A 19,241-nucleotide genomic window follows, 5' to 3' on the forward strand; every position below is an offset into this window, starting at 1 on the left:
AAAGTTTCTTATCCAGCACAAGCAGCATAGTGAGCTTAATGCATTTTTTTCATAGAATTTTATAAACCTTACTGCATTTTTTTTTTAAATTTAGAAATAGCATCTTGTTCTGTCCCCCAGGCTGGAGTGCAGTGGCATAATCACAGCTCATTGCAGCCTCTAAATCCTGGCCTCAAGCAATTCTCCTGCCTTGGCCTTCAGAGTGCTGGGATTATAGGCCTGAGCCACCACTCCCAGCCACCATATTCATTTTTATAACACTCTCTTTGCAGTAGACTGGCATTGAACACGTATGTCTCTATGTCATAAATAAAGGGACTTAGGAACAGAGATATAATGTGGGATCAAAAGGCATTCAGAAAACTTCAGATTCACTCATTTGATTTCGATGTTGCAGGTGATGAAATGCTAGATAAATAGATAAATCTGTTGAAATCCAAGTTGTCATAGAAGAAATTTTAAAAATCATGGCCATAAGGTGAGAAATGACTCTTCCCAGCTGCCATTTTCCTGAGGACTGCTTGTACAAACCCTGGCAGAAGAAATGTAGACATTTCCAAATGTACCATAAGTCAGTAGAAAGTAAAAGACAGTTAATTCTCTGGGATTCTTTCAAATGACTCACTTGATCTTGTCTCAGTACATTTTTAAATATATGTTATTTAACATACAGCTGTCATTCTGTCCTCATGTTCTTAAAGCAAAAGCAGGGCAAGAACTTTGTTGAATTAGGGTCCTTGGCCACCGAGAACCCCATGTCTGGGCTCACGATCCAGAAAGGGAAGAGGAGAGGCCGCACCTCGCCTCTCCCAACTCTCCCGCCACAGGCGCCTGACCCCTCCTGGCCTTGTCTCCACAGAATCAGCATTGAGGCCCGCAAGTCTCCCAAGCTGCCCCGGGCCGCCCCGGAGATCTCCCGGTCTCCTCGGCTGCCCATGCGCAAGCCCTCCATCGGCTCACCCAGCCTGACACGGAGAGAGTTTCCTTTTGAGGACATCACTCAGGTAGGAGCACACAGCTGCCACAGCACTCTGCCCTCCTCAGTGGGGGCCTGATGGTGGCTGAACACTCGGGGCCACCTTCCTCCCCAGCTGGGCTGCCCTGTCCACCACCCCCACTGCACACAGGCCCCCTGGGCTCTGTCCACACCCCCCTCAGGCTGCCCCTGCTGCTGCAGGAATTGTCCTCAAGTGGAGCTCTGGGGAGAGGTGTCCACACTGTACCTGTGCCCCCTCAAGCCAGTTCTGGTCCTGCAGTGTCTGTGGGGGAGAACCCCTGGCCACAGGCCCCCACCATCCGGCCCTACCCACCTTTCCCTCCTGACCTCTTGACACCCCTCACTCCCCTCCAGGTGCTCCAGCCACACCTGCCTCTGCACAGGTCACCCTCTCCATCTGCTCCCCTTGTTTCTGTCCCCATGCTTCCACACCCAACTCCAGCGCCTCCTCCACAGAGAAGGCTCCCTGCCCTGGCTCGGCTACGTGTGCCAACACGCCTGGTGTACAGCTCCCTCCTCACACTCCTCAGTGACTACTTGGTGTACAAATCATAATAAGTTTTATCTCCTTTAGGTTATAAGTTCCTTGGGGGCTGTATATTGTCCGTCTTTATTTCTGCCCTTGCACACACATGTGCACGCACACGCACACTGACACTCTCTCCTCAGGTATAAAAATAACATTTTACATTTTTAAAAATTTAATTGAGTGAGAAAACAGGTAATTGGGTAGTTTCAGGACACAGTGGTATCAGTGCAACTGATGTCCAGGAGAAATATCAAGGATAAAAATGGATTCAGATTTCGGTACCCTCTCTAGTCCAGTGACTGGGGGACAGGAGGCGGGAAGAAAAATGTGTCCAAATCACTTCGGTGGCTGCTTTTTTTTTTTTTTTTTTTGAGATAGAGTCTCGCTCTGTTGCCCGGTTGGAGTGAGTGCCGTGGTGTCAGCCTAGCTCACAGCAACCTCAAACTCCTGGGCTTAAGTGATCCTCCTGCCTCAGCCTCCCGAGTAGCTGGGACTACAGGCATGCGCCACCATGCCCAGCTAATTTTTTTCTATATATATTTTTAGTTGGCCAGATCATTTCTTTCTATTTTTAGTAGAGACTGGGTCTCACTCTTGCTCAGGCTGGTCTCGAACTCCTGACCTCCAGCAATCCACCCGCCTCGGCCTCCCAGAGTGCTAGGATTACAGGCGTGAGCAACCGCGCCCGGCCAGGTGGCTTCTTTAAACTATACATGTGGACATGCTGGGACACAGCCACCCCTCACACCCAGCTCAGTTCACCACCATTAGAAACTCGGTGCCCACGTGTTTTAGTTATCTTTGATCTTAGAAATAGTAGAACGAGGTTGGGAATGGGTATTTCTGGCTGTGCACACACTTGTAGCTTTTTAAGCAGTAAATGTTACCCTTCCTACTAAGTGACCAGTAGAAAATATGGCAATAGATTGTGATTCTTCATTTTTCTCTTTTTCCCCCCACAGCACAACTATCTTGCTCAGGTCACGTCTAACATCTGGGGAACTAAATTTAAGATTGTGGGCTTGGCTGCCTTCCTGCCAACCAACCTCGGTGCAGGTAAGGCCTCGTCCTGTTCTTGCACATTCCCAGTTGGGACAGATGAAAAAGTCCAGTTTCACCCCTCAGCAGCTAAAAGTAGATGAATTTCTAAGACAGCAAAAGATTACCATGTATTTTACCTCCAATCCTTGACTCTAGTAGAATTATCACTCAAATTGGTTTTTTGCCAGTGGCATTTTCATTTTTTGATATAAGCCCTGACTTATAAAAACAATAGAAATATAGAAGTAACAGAAATATCCAAAATCTCTGTCAAAGCTCAGATTTCTAGATATTTTGACTTCTAGGCCTTTTACTGTGGGCAGATTTTGGTACCAATGTTTAGGTTCTCAAGTCAAAAGAAACTCCTTCTGGAGAAAGAGGAGACGAAGACATCAAAGACTCTGAGAAGTGGGCTCTTGGTACAGTTCTTAGTGGTAAATGTTTATAAGTTTTATTTCTTAGTACTAAATACCCTGCCCAAGACAAGCTGAGACACAGAGGAAGACTGAATGAAAGGAGAAGTACAAAACTGGGCTAGAACACAGAATTTGCATTCTGATCTGTCCTCCCCGCAAACGACTAGTAATACCTTGTCATGTTCACCTCAGAGACCACGAAGAATGGGAATTGCAGATCCTTTTCAAAGCAGCCCCCTTCTGCAGGGCAGGCCCTGTGTGGGTTGAGGAGCCTTGCTACCCAGCCCATCTTCCTTGGCTGCCTGATGTTCACACTGGACGTGTCTCTCTGCGAGGCCGGCCCAGCCAGGTGGGGCTGTGGCCCTCCATATCAAATGGGCTCTGTGGAACCTGCTAAAAATGGCTTTTGAAAAATTCTGAATCTCCCTGTATGAGTTGTTTCATACATAGGTCTTTTATAATAAATTATTCTTGCAAATCAGATGTTTAAAAGACCTCTTGTTATGTATGCATCTCAGAGATTTATTCAGTAGTGCTGCATTTGGATTTTTAACTTAGAGGTTTCTTACCTCAAAGAAAAAGGAATAAAAGTAAAACATAAAACTGACTTAGGAAATATTAATAACAATAATCTGTCCCTGTACATACATAATGCAGAAAAACGTCTTATATTCCAAAACCTGGAAACTCTCTGATGACCACAAAAGCCTGTTGTTCATTTATTTATCAGTGCCCTGTTGATGGATATGGTAGATTTTTGTAACTACTATTTGAATATCATGATTATCCCACATCAGTAAGCTAAGAGCTTAGCTATCTGCATACAGTAAATGTTGAAAAAGGGAATGGAAGTAAGAATTTACGTAATGGATCATTTCATTCTACCCTATTTCTTGGATATTGAGTAGGTCTTAAAATGAGAGGGCCTGTGAGGTCCACCCTCCCCCAGCGTGAGCAAGTCGAGTGCCTAAGACAGGAGTTTTCTCTGTGACGGCAGCAGAATCATTGTCCTAGTCAATGACCTTTTCGAAAAGAGCATTTTGGTCCCTGAAGTTACTGTTGTCAAGCTAAAAGAATTTTCCACTTGATTATGTTAGAAAAAGGAAATTAACTCTTGAATTCTAGAAGGTATGTTAAATATGGTACCCCTTTAAATCTTTTCAAAAAAACAACGTATGACATTCTAGTGGACTTAAAAAGTGAGTGCTGTTTCCCATGTTGGATAAGTTGTTTCCTTCAGTTAGAACCTGGGCCATGACATTTTTTTATTTTTAATTTTTGACATTTCTTAATTTTAATAATACATAACAGATTCAAAATTTAAAAGATTCAGTGGGGTATACAATAAAACCTCTCTCATCCTCAGCACCAGCCACCTAACTTGCTTCTCTTGGGGCAACTGATACTGTTTCCCACCCCCCACCCCCGATGTTTTGTTTTATTGCCCTTTGTCAATCCGAATGACAAAGAGTAGCACATTAATGCAACATTCTTAGTCAGTGTTTAAACCAGAATTTGTATTCCCTATTGTGGGCCAGAGACAGCAAACGAGTAAGGCCTTTCCCGCTGTTGTTGGGCAGGAAAAGTCGTCTTAGCCCCCACCAGTCCGCGCCGTCCTACAGAGACCCTGCAACAGACGTGGCCAGGGCGCCGCCGTGACGCTGGCCAGTCAGCCCTGAGGCCGTTGGAGGGACGGCTGTGGGGATGGAAACCGGCTCGCCCTAACAAAGCATGATAAAGAGCCTCTGTGCCTGCCTGTGTCACAGCAGAGAGTATTAAACACCAAGGAACGTTGACAGGGCAATTTTATCCTGATTTTAACCTACACGAAACTTCAATTCAGATTCATTTTTTTTTTTTCTCTCCTCCAAATATTTAGTTGCAACCTAGGCTTTCTCCTAAATGTCCCTGTTAATCAAATTAAATCTCAGAGTTTAAAAAAACTATGTGGAAATTCCCTATAAATCTCTATCCTGATCATTAAATTGAAACTGAAAGTCTGTGAAACAGGAATCCAGCCCTGAACAAGGGCGGCGTCCTGTTCCTCCTAGATGCCATGTCACCATCACCTCGCAGGAGCTTTCAGACAGCTTCTGACTGCCCGAGGTTCCCCTCAGCACGGCACTCTGGTGATCACAACTGTTTCCTCCAAAGTATCCTTCTGATTGCAAGTGAGATTTTTAAAAAATATATTTTTCATACCCTAGCTCATTCTAAAGAAAGAATTTAAGTCTAAGATATGTTTTTAACATTCAAAATTCGTAGTTTTATAGATAAACCATTGGCAAAGTGGCCGAGCTAAACCAAGAATTTGCAGTTACTGAATCCAGAACCATGGCTGGGGCAGCCACGGTGAGCGCCGGGAGAGGGGAGCTCCTTTCAGACTCCGCGGCAGCAAAACCGCAGCCCTCTTTGTCTTCCTGGGACTCTCCTGACACTTTGGCTCTCCTCAGTGTGTCTCTATTAACTGTGCCCTTCCTCCTCCCCACCAGTAATCTATAAAACCAGCCTCCTGCATCTCCAGCCGCGGCAGATGACCATTTATCTCCCAGAAGTTCGGAAGATTTCCATGGACTATATTAATTTACCTGTCTTCAACCCAAATGTTTTCAGTGAAGATGAAGATGATTTACCAGGTGTGTTTGCACGCATGAACTTGTCTGTCACAACCCTTCTTATGGGTTGTGCAAAGCGGGAAGAGTGGGAAGTGGTTGAGGAGCACAGACTGCTACCTGGGTTTGGAAAATTCACACCTGCCTCAATGAGGCTGCTGGATGCTGTGGCATGTCACAGGAGTAAGGTCACAGATTGGCACCAATTTGGGGAGGAGAGAAGCTACCAGGGTGTGGATGGTTAAAGTGACAGTGATGCCTTATGCTCATAGAGCACTTCTAACATCACATTGTATCTTCTCAGTAACCCTCTTAGTCATGTGCCCAGATAAAGATAAGTTCGCAATACCAATTGGCACAAAATAAAATGGGAACTAAAACCCAGTCTCATAGATCCAGGCCAGCCTTCATCTTGTCAGTCCCTGCTTAGAGAGGACCTCACTCCAGTGTGCTCACACCTGCCCCGGCTCCAGGACACAAAGCCCTTACGTTTAAACACCTCTCTTCCACTGTGTAGTGATGTCTCAGTGCATACAGCCCTGGCCTGAGTTAAAGGTAAAATCTAGTACACGTCTTTTAAGTTCCAGTTTACAAATCATAAATATCTATATCTGTATCATCTTATGTTAATTTAAGTGTTTTCCAGTGGGAGGAGTTCTTAAATGGTGCTACTTTGATTAATAAATTAGAATGATTTCTAATTAGTCTGCCAATTAGTTGCATATAACCATTCTCAGTTACTGGAGGGTACTTGAAAATCATTTGCCTAAGTAAACGTCTACCTGAAATTTTACACATATAGAGACTCCTCTGAGAGTACCTTGTTTCTGAGCCAGAAGAGCCCTGACATGGGCCATGACTTCTCCCAGAGCCAGATGTCCACGACCTGAGGGACTCTGGTTCCAGTTATGGGACATGGAGGGACACACATTCCAACTCTGGCTCTGCTCCTCACTTCCGTTTTGATCTTAAGGGAGGTGTTTACCTTCCTTCAGCCCAGGTTTTGTTTTTTTTTTTTTTTTGTTTGTTTGTTTGTTTGTTTGTTTGTTTTGAGACAGACTGTCACTCTGTTGCCTGGGCTAGAGTGCCGTGGTGTCAGCCTAGCTCACAGCAACCTCAAACTCCTGGGCTCAAACAGTCCTCCTGCCTCAGCCTCCCGAGTAGCTGGGACTACAGGCATGTGCCACCATGCCCAGCTAATTTTTCTCTATATATTTTTAGCTGTCCGTATAATTTCTATTTTTAGTAGAGAAGGGGGATCTCGCTTTTGCTCAGGCTGGTCTCGAACTCCTGAGTTCAAATGATCTGCCCGCCTCTGCCTCCCAGAGTGCTGGGATTACAGGCATGAGCCACCGCACCTGGCCCCAGCCCAGGTTTTTTACCTGAAAGGTGATTAAAGATGATTACTGTCCTTTCCAGCAGCAGCCATACTAGTTCTCTGGCGGTCTGCCTTTCCTGCACAGGGGGAGCAAGTGTTCTAGACTAATGCAGTCTGGATGGGCAAGGTTGTGCAGCCACATGAGTACCCACAGTTTGGTGAAGCCTTACACCTACGCTTTATAGTGCATCCCCTGTTATTTCAGAATCTTGGATTCAGAATCTTTAGAACTTTTATACTTTCCCCTTAATGCCCTCCCTGTTCACTCAAAATGCAACTAGTACAGCTCTCTCTACTGTTCAGCTATTGCTGCTGCTGTTATTGTCTGTGGTTCCCAGTGAGAAGGAGGGCTTAGATTTCATGACGGTGACACAACAGAGTCTCTTCTCCTTTAAAGGGGAAAATACCTGCCGTCAATATTCCATACAGATGAAAGAACATCTGGCAGAGGATCTGAACAGAGGAAATACAGGAGACAAAACAGGACCCAGATTTGTGCAGCCGGAGTATAGTTTTATCTTGCTAGAGGACTCCAGGGAAGGGAGGGAAAGTCTATTACAGGCATCAAGGGCAGGCTGAACTTTTGATAAGCTAATAGCTGGCTTCCTTCTGTAGTTCCTTTGGTGAAAGGCCAGCCAGCCTTTACAATTAGCCCATTAAATCATATTTCCTGACCACATCCTAGTTGCCACCTAGTACTTAGCACCATGCTTCAGGCTTCTGGATTGGTGGCGGTTTTCTCTGAGTAGGGAGCCACAGTGCCAGAGTGCTCAGTGGGCACCTAACATCGGGCAGTGCGGGCAGTGGCTCTGAGCACCTATCTGCAGCTCACTGTTCGGACGCATGCTGTTAACCTCCCACCGCGTACAGACAGGATGTGTCACAGGGTTCTGTTCCATGTGGCTCTACCTTACATACTGTTTGAAATGCTAAAAAGCAGATGAATTAGGAAATGATCTTTCACCTGACAGGCAGATTTGGTAGAAGATTTTTCTCATTGGTTTCTCTACTACATTTTACATGATTCTATTTACAGAAACTTAATTTATATACACATTTCAAATACACATCTGTTGTATGACACTTCTCACACTAACCAGCTCACAGTCACAGATGAGCCTTCTCAGAAGCCCAGGCGTCATGAGTCCGCAGGGCAGTGTCACGCTGCACTGTTGCCCTCTTGCATAAAAGGATGGGTGTTTTATGAATATCATCAGTAACAGGCTTCTTTAAACAATTATTCATGATGGTGCCATTGAGGCACATGGTGCCAATTTCAGAAGGTTCAAAAGGAAGTTCACTGAAAAGCTCTGACAGCTCCCTTGGTCAGCAACAGCAGCCAGCAGGCTGCCCTGCAGAACCTACCTACCTTGTGTGACCGTCCTCCTTTCCCCAAGCAGACACATCTCAATCTCTGGCAGTTGCATTTTGTATGTAAAAGGACTGGATGAGACCAGATATCGCTTATCCTCACCCAATTCATGGCAGTGTCTTGCAAGCAGTTCCTTTTTCTAATTTCCTTCCAGTGACTGGAGCATCTGGTATCCCCGAGAGCAACCCGCCTTGCACCGTGAACATCCCCATCGCACCGATCCACAGCTCCGCTCAGGCCATGTCCCCCACGCAGAGCATAGGGCTGGTGCAGTCCCTACTGGCCAATCAAAACGTGCAGCTGGACGTCCTGACCAACCAGACGACAGCCGTGGGGGCAGCAGAGCATGCAGGTGACAGTGCCACCCAGTACCCAGTCTCCAGCCGGTACTGCAGTCCTGGTCAGGTGATTTTTGGAGGCGTGGAAATGGGCCGCATCGTTCCAAACCCCCCTCACCTGTCCCTGCCGCCACCCGCCACAGGGGCCCGTGCAGATGCCCACGGTGAGCCATGGAGACCGCGACCATGAGCACCTGCCAAAGTCAGCCAAGACCCTGAGGCCAGCGCCACAGCTGGCAGCTGAAGGGGATGCCGTGGTCTTTAGTGCCCCCCAGGAGGTCCAGGTGACAAAGATAAACCCTCCACCCCCATACCCAGGAACCATCCCTGCTGCCCCCACCACAGCGGCGCCCCCACCCCCTCTGCCGCCACCGCAGCCTCCGGTGGACGTGTGCTTGAAGAAGAGCGACTTCTCCCTCTACCCCACGTCAGCGCATTACCAGACCCCTCTGGGCTACGAGAGGATCACCACCTTTGACAGCAGCGGCAACGTGGAGGAGGTGTGCCGGCCTCGCACCAGGATGCTGTGTTCCCAGAACACCTACACTCTCCCTGGCCCGGGCAGCTCAGCCACCTTGAGGCTCACAGCCACCGAGAAGAAGATCCCTCAGCCCTGCACCAGTGCCACCCTGAACCGCCTGACCATCCCTCGCTACTCCATCCCCACGGGGGACCCACCCCCATATCCTGAAATTGCCAGCCAGCTGGCCCAGGGGCGGGCCGCTGTCCAGCGACCCGACAGCAGCCTTATCCACGCCACCCTGCGGAGGAACAACCGAGAGGCTGCGCTCAAGATGGCCCAGCTGGCCGACAGCCCGCGACCCCCCCTGCAGCCCCCCGCCAAGCCCAAGGGCGGGCCTGTGGGGGCGGCGGCGCAGCTCCCGGCTCGGCCCCCCGCCCGCCCTGTACACCTGCAGCCAGTGCAGCAGCACAGGGCCGGGCTCGCAGCCCAGCGCTGCCCTGGCGCACGCCATCAGCGCCTCCCCCCTGGCCTCCCAGTCCTCCTACAGCCTCCTGAGCCCCCCCGACAGCTCCCGCGACCGCACCGACTATGTCAACTCGGCCTTCACAGAGGACGAGGCCTTGGCCCAGCACTGTCAGCTTGAGAAGCCCCCGAGGCACCCCCCACTGCCTGAAGCTGCTGTCACCATGAAACGGCCACCCCCTTACCAGTGGGACCCCGGGCTGGGTGAAGACATTTGGGTTCCTCAGGAAAGGACAGCACAGACTGTAGTGCCCAACCCCTTAAAACTGTCTCCTCTGATGCTAGGTCCGGGCCAGCACCTGGACGTGTCCCGAGTGCCCTTTGTCTCCCCCAAGTCTCCCGCCAGCCCCACTGCCACTTTCCAAACAGGCTATGGGATGGGAGTGCCGTATCCAGGAAGCTATAACAACCCCCCTCTGCCCGGAGCGCAGGTTCCCTGCTCTCCCAAAGACGCCCTGTCCCCAACACAGTTTGCACAACAGGAACCTGCTGTCGTCCTCCAGCCAGTGTACCCACCCAGCCTCTCCTACTGCACCTTGCCCCCCATGTACCCGGGAAGCAGCACGTGCTCCAGTTTACAGCTGCCACCTGTCGCCTTGCACCCGTGGAGTTCCTACAGCGCTTGCCCGCCTGTTCAGAACCCCCAGAGCACTGTCTCCCCCAAGCCACACTTGGTGGTAGAGAAGCCCCTCGTGTCCCCGCCACCCCCAGATCTCCAAAGCCACATGGGCACAGAAGTGATGGTAGAGACCACCGACAACTTCCAGGAAGTCCTCTCCCTGACAGAAAGCCCCGTCCCTCAGAGGACAGAAAAATTTGGAAAAAAGAACCGGAAGCGCCTAGACAGCCGGGCAGAGGAAGGAAACATGCAGGCCATCACTGAGGGCAAAGTGAAGAAGGAGGCTAGGACTTTGAGTGACTTTAATTCCCTTATCTCTAGCCCCCGCCTGGGGAGAGAGAAGAAGAAAGTGAAAAGTCAGAAAGACCAGCTGAAGTCAAAGAAGTTGAATAAGACAAACGAGTTCCAGGACAGCTCCGAGAGCGAGCCGGAGCTGTTCATCAGCGGGGACGAGCTGATGAACCAGAGCCAGGGCAGCAAGAAGGGCTGGAAGAACAAGAGGACACCCCGGGCCGCCAGCGAGCTGGAGGAGTCCCGGTGCCGGCGCGCCAGCGAGAAGGAGGACGGGCGGCTGGGCAGCCAGGGCTTCGTGTACGTCATGGCCAATAAGCAGCCCCTGTGGAACGAGGCCACCCAGGTGTACCAGCTGGACTTTGGAGGGCGCGTGACCCAGGAGTCAGCCAAGAACTTCCAGATCGAGTTGGAGGGGAGGCAGGTAAGACCCGCAGGGGCTGGTGAGGCTGGCAGTGCCCTGACCTTCAAGGAGCATTTTTCAAAAGGCCAAATGGGAAATGTGGAAAACAACTGATATCTCTTAGGCGGGGCCAGTTGGGGTTATGATTTTCAGTGTAGCCACTGCTAGCCTGTACTTATTCTCAATCCAAGTAATGTCCCTCCTGAGTATTTAAAGTCATGGTTCCACCAGACCTAGCAGGAAAACTGGCTGTCCCGTCTGACCCCCCCAGAGGCTGGGGTGTCCAAACTCTTTTTTTCTGGTATTTGCCATCCTGTTCGTAAAGAGCATGCTTACACACTGTTCATTGACTTTTCTGCTTTGGGCGTCATAGAGTGACTTCTTCCTGGGGACTGTGAGGGCCAGTTCTCCTCACCCTGCCCCCCCCACCACGTGCACCCTATGGCCTGCCCTCCCGCCCTGCCCAGGTGACTCCGTGGTCACTGGCTGCCTCATGCCGGTAAACAGGAGCCACAGCTGAGCCGTGGATTGTGCTTTGTTATATATCCTTTTTTGTGTAGATTTTTCCCGAGTCTACGGCCTGATTTTTGTTTGCTTATTTCTCTGTGTATTTAAGTCACTCCCCAAGTCCCTGAGGGAACGTAAATCTCCATGTATTTGCTGCCTCTCCTGCTCCGGCCTAGGATGGCTGCTCTAGTCCTGCTCTAGTCCCTTCTTCACCATCCTGCAGGTTCCTTTCACCTCTCATGTCTGAATCCACATTTTTGTTAATTCACTCAGCAGATATTTATCAAGTACCTGCCGTGTGCTGTGTACCTAGTAATCCTCCAAGCCAGGGATTGGCACACTGGCCCAAGGACCAGCCTGGCCTGCTGCCTCTTTTCGTAAATAAAGTTTTATTGGAACACAGACATACCCATTTGCTTAGTATCGTCCACCACTGCTTTCATTCAACAGCAGCAGAGTAGAGTTATCGTGGCAAAGACCATATGACCCACAAACCCTAAAATATTTACTACCAGTCCTACAAACGTCTACCCCTGTTCTAGTGCTGGAATTGGGCAGCCGGGGAGACGGAGAAAGCCCTGCCATCATGGGGGCACACACAGGCGGTGGGGGCAGAAATAGGTAAGTGCAGCCCGGGTGAGAGGATGTGACAGCACGATGACCCCACAGGGAGTGGTCCCAGGAAGTGGTGAGGCAGCAAATCATGGAGGAAGGCAGCCCGGGAGTGCCTCTGTGAGGCGGTGACGCTGTGGCGGTGACAGTTGATGCTTCCCTTCCAGAGTCTGCTCTGGCCTATAGATGCTGCTGTCTTCTCTTCTTTCTCCTGTTTCTTCGGTGCAGAAACCATTCATCTGACCTGTAGAGTTCCCCACATTCTGCATCTCGCTCAGTCGCCCTGTCGCATTGTTTCATGTGTTCCTTGTCCCCTGATTTCCCACGAGCTTGTGGCTAGACCAGGAATTGGGTGAGATTCAGTCACTTCTGTGGGCAGAAGCGTCTCTGGGGCTGTGCTGTCTGCTCCCGTCAGGGCGTGCAGGCCTGTGTCTCCCTCGCCTCGACCCCCCCGTCTCGCCCCCCGCCTCACCCCGCGTCTCCCCCGCCTCAACCTCCCCCCCCCCGTCTCTCCCCGCCTCGCCCCCCCTCCCCATCTCCCCGGCCTCGCCCCCGCCTCTCCCGCTCGCCCTCCCTAATGCCTTTGCTTCCCCGCCCTCTGCCAGGTGATGCAGTTTGGACGGATTGACGGCAACGCCTACATCCTAGACTTCCAGGCCCCCTTCTCGGCCGTGCAGGCCTTCGCGGTTGCCCTGGCCAACGTGACGCAGCGGCTCAAGTGAAGAGACCGGCCTGGGGAGGACGGAGAGGCCGAGGGGCTTTTCGCAGAGGTCTGGCTGGAGACGCCAGAGCGGCCGCACGGGCCTGCGAGCTGGGGGACCAGAAGACAACAGCGAAGCTGGAAAGGCCTGTCACGCTCAAGGAGAGGGCACTGACCTTCCGTCGTCTTTATTTGGGCTTTATTAACCTTGGTTGTCTTTCTTTCCTTATTCGGTAGAGCGGCATTTGGAAGCAAAGGTTGCAGGGCACCTGGTGTTCTTCGGGAGATGTAGCGTGGCCGTGGTAACGTTCTGTGTTTGCTTCTGTCAGTGACCGAGGCAAGGGCCCTTCAGAAGGAGACAGACTGCCTTACAGCCTGCTGTGCTTTCAGACAGGGCGCGCGTGACACCTAGCCTTTATCACTCCTCCATCACCACTAGGGTGAAAACAAAAAAATTCTAAAAACACAACCAAAAATCCTGATATCACTTGGTTCTCTTGGGGAAGGGGAGGGACAGCAGTGTATTCACATATACTGTGTTATTCCCCGGAAAGTAACTTGCTTAACAAAGGGTATTTGGGCAAATGCACTGTGTTTCACTAATAGGAGTAGGCTCTTTCAGGGGTGCTGTCGCTAGGTATAAACACGATTTGCTCATTGGTGACATTGGGGAAGGGATGATGAGTGAGGAGGGAGCAGCACAGAGGGACAGGCTCACACACCGAGGACGGCTGGGCGACTCACTTTGGGACACAGTAGTACAAGGGCTACGCTCGTCTTCTGAGGGGGTTTACGTTGACAGACTCCACTGGTTTCATCGTATGTCCAAGTTCCGCAGATCAGTGGAGACCATTCAGTGTGATTGACTTTGAGAGAAGCGGAGACTAAAACGCAAAGATCTTCCTCAGATAGTGCGGTGGTGAGTCCCAAGCCGAGACGCGGCCTCTGTCTCTCTGCCCCTTTTATATTTTAACCTGGAGCATGTCGCTGTAAACATCTTTCCCATTAGATATCACTGTTTTACACTTTCTCTTTTTGAAAGTATGGACAAGACTTGATCTGAAGCCACTCCTTGCCTCGTCTTGGCTACATTAAAATTCAATTGACTAGAAGTGATTTCTACCAGATTAGAAATGTAACCAAAAGATTTTTAAGTATTTGCCAGGGTATTAAAAGATAGGGTATGGTCAAATCTTTGACAAAAGTTTCATGATCTTCTCTAAGGGGAAAAAAAAGGTTGTTTATTAACCATACAGACTGTTTACTGAGGAGAGAAACCACTGAGAAAATGTTAAAGTTACCTGTGTTAACTTTACCTGAAGTGTTAAAGTTACCTGTGTTAACTTTACCTGAAGTGTTAACTTCAGGTAATTGGTGGACCACACTTTAATTGCAAAAAGAAAAGTCTACCTAGCATCTCGTTCCCGCCTCCCAACACTGGGCAATATTCCAGCCCTGACGACAAGACCAGTGGATGTTTCAGGTATTCATACTTGTGGTGGTGTTTAGGGCAGGGCCAAAGGAATTATCTCCTGGTTTTGGGTCCTGAATTTGGATTTTATTTGAAAACAGACAAGTGGAAAATACCACAAAAAAGTATTTTCAAATTTAAAAGTTTTGTTAATTCCCTGTTTTGGTTTAAAAATTAGAAAAGAAACTGGGCCATTTCTTTCCCAGAGCAAGGTGACGTTACTTACCATTCTCTCTGAACCCCAAAGAAATATCAACCAGGTTTTTAAATATGGTGACAGACATCTCCCAGCTAACACTTGAGTTTCTCATTTTGTATTTAGAAGTATTGGGCCTGGTTTTTTGGTGGGCACATTCTTCCAGAAAGAATTTAGCAGTGTATTCAGAATTTTCTAGTTCTTTTATGTGAGTTTCTGTTGCTTGATACGGTGTGTCAGTGCTTATTATTAGTTGTGCAATAATAGTTACAGCCTATTTCTAAAATAATTTAAATGCAATTCTCCTGTTTTATTGTCTATGAGATAATTATTTATCTTGCTTTTCATAGTGTTCTTAGGAATTATTTTGTTACTATGTATTGGTGAGTTATGCCCATTTTATTATTTATTTAGAAAAATGGTATCTTTGTAATGACTTACTTGGTAGCAGTATATTTTGCTGCAAGAAATAAAGAGGATATGATAGAAGGATTTTTTGCTGGACGATTTGTAACTTTTTCTAATTGGGAAAAAAATCCTATTTGTTCAAAAATAATTCTTTTTTATATTTTGTAATATTGATTAAACATGAAGAATATTTCTTTGAGATAACATACCCTAAAATAATATTTTCCCTTCATTTGAAAATTTTATTTCTAGTTAAAAATAAAGGTTGATCTGAAATGAGGAAGGGAGACCCATTAGAATGAGAGTCGCAAAGGAAGGAGCGAGTAATAAGCTTTACTTTTTAAATTCTGATTGGTTATATAGATATAAAGACCACAAAGGTTATGTTTTAGAACTTTTCTTAATAAGAGCAGATGTAGGGAGAAGTCTTTTTTTTTTTTGAGACAGAGTCTCACTTTGTTGCCCGGGCTAGAGTGAGTGCCGTGGCGTCAGCCTAGCTCACAGCAACCTCAAACTCCTGGGCTTAAGCAATCCTCCTGCCTCAGCCTCCCGAGTAGCTGGGACTACAGGCATGCACCACCATGCCCGGCTAATTTTTTCTATATATATTTTTAGCTGTCCAGATAATTTATTTCTATTTTTAGTAGAGACAGGGTCTCGCTCAGGCTGGTCTCGAACTCCTGACCTCGAGCGATCCACCCGCCTCGGCCTCCCAGAGTGCTAGGATTACAGGCGTGAGCCACTGCGCCTGGCCTAGGGAGAAGTCTTGGAATGAAAACCACAAATACATGTAAGAAGAAAAAGTGGATATTTGTAGCAATTAATTAACTTTCTAAATTCTAAGCTTACTCCCAAGACATTTCCCCACACGGACACACGGGTTTCCTGCCTCTGCTGTGTTGCAGACACGTGAGTACACAGCAGCCGCCTGTGTCGCTTTGCTCCCAGGGCCCCAAGGAGGAGTTACTCCCACACCGCATCAGACTGTATGATGTGATGTACCTGACAGCTGTGCAGTTGGAATATGGTGTCTTTTAAGTTAATGGTGGTAGTTTTACTTATTTAAAAAATTGCTTCCTTTCAGTCTCTGTTGGTTAAAGTTAGTACTTTAAGCAGAATTCTAAGCACTTCATGTTCATGAGTAGCAATTTATAAATATCAAGATACCTCACTGAATCCCTAAATTTAAAAATACTATTCCAGTAAAAAGCCAACTACAAAAAGAATCCATGAATTTTTGAGGGAAGTGGTATATTAACAAGCATAAAAACCGGTTTTGAATTTATCTCTAACCTCATCAAACCAAAGGCACGTGTTAGTGTGCAGTATCCCCATTGAATGTCCATGCCGAGAAAAACTGGGCCAAAGAAGCAGGACGCTCTCCAAGCTCCAGTGCCGTGTAGGTCAGAGGACTTACACAGGTCGTGTTTCCGTCTGTCACCATTGCTCCCACGTCCGCTGTCCTGCGAGGGCTTGGAAAACATGCCGTGTTCATCCCGTAATCACAGCAGAAAGTTAGGAGACCCCGAAGTCAAGCCTGCTCCGCCACAAAGCTGGAGGGTGACCTTGGGCAAGTCCCTGGGGCTGGCCAGGCCTCTCTTTGTCCGTAGGATGAAAGGAACAGCCTGGACAATCTTGTAAACTCTCTTCCAGCTCTAACAGCCTCAGAGCTCAGAATGGAACAGCTTCATCATTCCCCTTTGCAAATGTGGAGAGTATGTTTCACAACATTGCCTTTGTGTAGACAAATATTTCTTTTCCTGTGTTAATGAGCTATCTACTGAATATAAACCAGTGCATTTAAAATAATATCTCTAGAAAGTTCACCTCTAAATGCATTTGGAATCACATTTGTCCTCATAGAGTCGCACCAAAGCACTGATTCCCGGTAGGACAGGAGCGTCTGTATGAGTGAGCCCTGCTTAAGGGATGTCCTTGAGAACAGCCCTAAAATAAGTCACCACCTGCCCCCAAAACCAGAAAGTGGATTCAAAAAAGAACAAAGGAAAATATATCTAGGCTGACTTGAATTATTGAGTGTGCTTTGCCGCATTATACTATCTTCACGTTCAAAGGGTTTCTGGAAACAAAGTTTTCACCCAGCAGCTATGAGAAAGGAACCCATGTGTCCCTGTGTGGGCCATGTATCACTTGGCCAAGTCAATGGTTGTGAACAAAGTTAGTTGAGACAAAATGTGTCAAAACTGTCATTTGAGTTCCTGGGATGTTTGTAATGGCACACAACTCAAAGCTCTTCACATGTGTGGATTTCCTTATCTCCGGCTGATAAAATATGAAGGGTTGTGGCTTATTTTGTTTTCATTTTCTTTGGCTTTGTGCAATTTTCTTGTACCTTTACTTGTATCTACATTTTCTGTTTACAGTTCTTTTTTTAAGGGGAGGGGTAGGGCCCTAAGATCTCATTTATTGTAGATAAAATTTTTTTCATGTTGTAGAAAAGCATGGGTTATGCATTTGACTGAAAAGGCACTGTATTATTTACCAAAGGGGTATTGTTTTTGCATTTTTTATAAATGCATTATTTTGGTACTGTAAATTTGGACATAATTTCCGAGTTTATTACTACTGGTATTTTGTGTTTCCTTTTTTTTTTATTTTAACTGTAAGTGGGCAATGCAGGTGCATAGGTCCCAGACCAAACAAGACCACCAGCATGTTCTTGTCCATACCTGGGGAATGGTGTGTACTGCTTTGTGCAGTTCAGTTCCTCTAATGTTTTTAATTCAGCATCCTGCTTTGTTTTACTTTCCAAGCAAGATCTGTTGAGATTCCCAATTGCATTTTAATAAGCTCACCCTTACTTGCCTCTCTTATGTATTTTTTGTATTAGATTGTGCAGGAGGCTTCTAGAAGGCCATTAAGGTTTGCATTCAAAATGTGGTTTGTCCAAATTATTTTCTGTCTTTATTATTGAGATGGATTAATCTTATTTTTTTCTTGATGATTTGAAGTTGTAAGAGTTGTCCAGCTATTGCTTAATAAAATTTTACAGATCAAAACAATCGTGTGCAAAATTCAGGTGTGGGTCTTGAGTCCTTTGAGAAGAAATCGCCTCACTCTTTTGGCGTGACCTACTGACCCTCCAGTTGCTTCTCAGGTCCCCGGGTAACTGCCTGCAGTGACTTGGCCCCCTGAGTTCCTGGTCATTCATGTTACCCATTTTGAGAGGTCAAGAGATTGGGCTTTTTAATGAGTTGATTTGAGTTTGTTTTTGTTTTTTTCTTGTCTTTTTAAAAAAAGACTTAAGAATGCATCTGTATAGCTCCTATCAGATCAGAGGTGCTAAATATAACATCTTCTTTGTAGGAAACTTAAAACCAGGTCTTCAACAATTCAACTATAAGTGCTAATATAAGTGTTAATTGTTGTTACTGATGAGTACTCAGTGAGCCTCCTCCCTCTCCCCTGCAGTTCCCTATGACCATGGGAGGTGGGAAGGGGGGCATGGGAGGTCTACCTGTGAGCAGTGTGGTATGTGTGCACACTTACAGAACTACCCTTTTCGGTTTGTTTAAAGAATAGGGAATCAATTTAACTCTTCTGCCCTTGCCCCAAAAACTCAGTATAGAAGAGAAATGACCACCTCATGGAGATCACATTGCAATTTTCCAAGGGTGCAGAGACACTAACCACAGCTAAGTCTCCTAATTCCATTATGAAGTAGATACTTTGCCACCCTTTCTTTCAGAAGAAAATTGGAGCACTGAGAAGTTAAAATGATTGCTGGATTCTATAGACAAAAAACAATCCTGAAATAGAACTTGAGATTTCTGGGTTACATTAATGAATAGACCTAGTTCATTCCCGGGCTTCTCGCTCTAGTGTTTAGTAATGATTTGCCTGTAATGAGCTGTGAGCTCCTTACACTTAGCTATCTTCTGTGGAAGAGATATTACAGACGGGCCGCCCGTGCCCTCGTCAGGTGAGCTCATCCACTCTCTAAAGGAGATTTGAGTACTTGGCACTGAATTTTGAAGAGTGATATTTGGCTTACAGGCTGCATTACTCAGCAGGCATCACCGAGGAGCAGGTCTGTGTGGGCTGATTTCCCCACACATCTCAGAGCTGCTCGAGGCAGTAAAGAACATGAAGCCATCCACAGCAGGCTAATTTCTTGAATCTACTTACAGTTCCTGTTAGAATGACAGCTCCAGGCTGGGCATGGTGGCTTGCACCTCAGTGGCATAGATCCTGTCTCTACAAAAAAAAAAAAAATATATATATAGAAAAATTAGGGGGCATGGTGGCGTGTGCCTGTAGTCCCAGCTACTCAGGGAGGCTGAGGCAGGAGGATGGCTTGAGCCCAGGAGTTTGAGGTTGCTGTGAGCTAGGCTGATACCACTGC

The 19,241-nt window shown here is 47.4% G+C and overlaps 1 protein-coding gene across 1 annotated transcript in view; it reads left to right on the forward strand.

The window, feature by feature from the left end:
* TULP4 (TUB like protein 4) overlaps window positions 1-14,956 on the forward strand; it is a 210,022-nt gene extending 195,066 nt beyond the window's left edge. Inside the window, 7 exon segments of the mRNA XM_045544642.1 lie at window positions 860-1,004; window positions 2,489-2,582; window positions 5,476-5,619; window positions 8,500-8,816; window positions 8,818-9,573; window positions 9,575-11,002; window positions 12,706-14,956. Of these exon segments, the coding sequence (XP_045400598.1) occupies window positions 860-1,004; window positions 2,489-2,582; window positions 5,476-5,619; window positions 8,500-8,816; window positions 8,818-9,573; window positions 9,575-11,002; window positions 12,706-12,822 (3,001 nt within the window). The 3' untranslated portion in view covers window positions 12,823-14,956.
* Window positions 14,957-19,241: the final 4,285 nt, after the last annotated feature.

The sequence above is a fragment of the Lemur catta genome, chromosome 2, assembly GCF_020740605.2.
Source record: "Lemur catta isolate mLemCat1 chromosome 2, mLemCat1.pri, whole genome shotgun sequence".
NCBI classification, from domain to species: Eukaryota; Metazoa; Chordata; class Mammalia; order Primates; family Lemuridae; genus Lemur; species Lemur catta.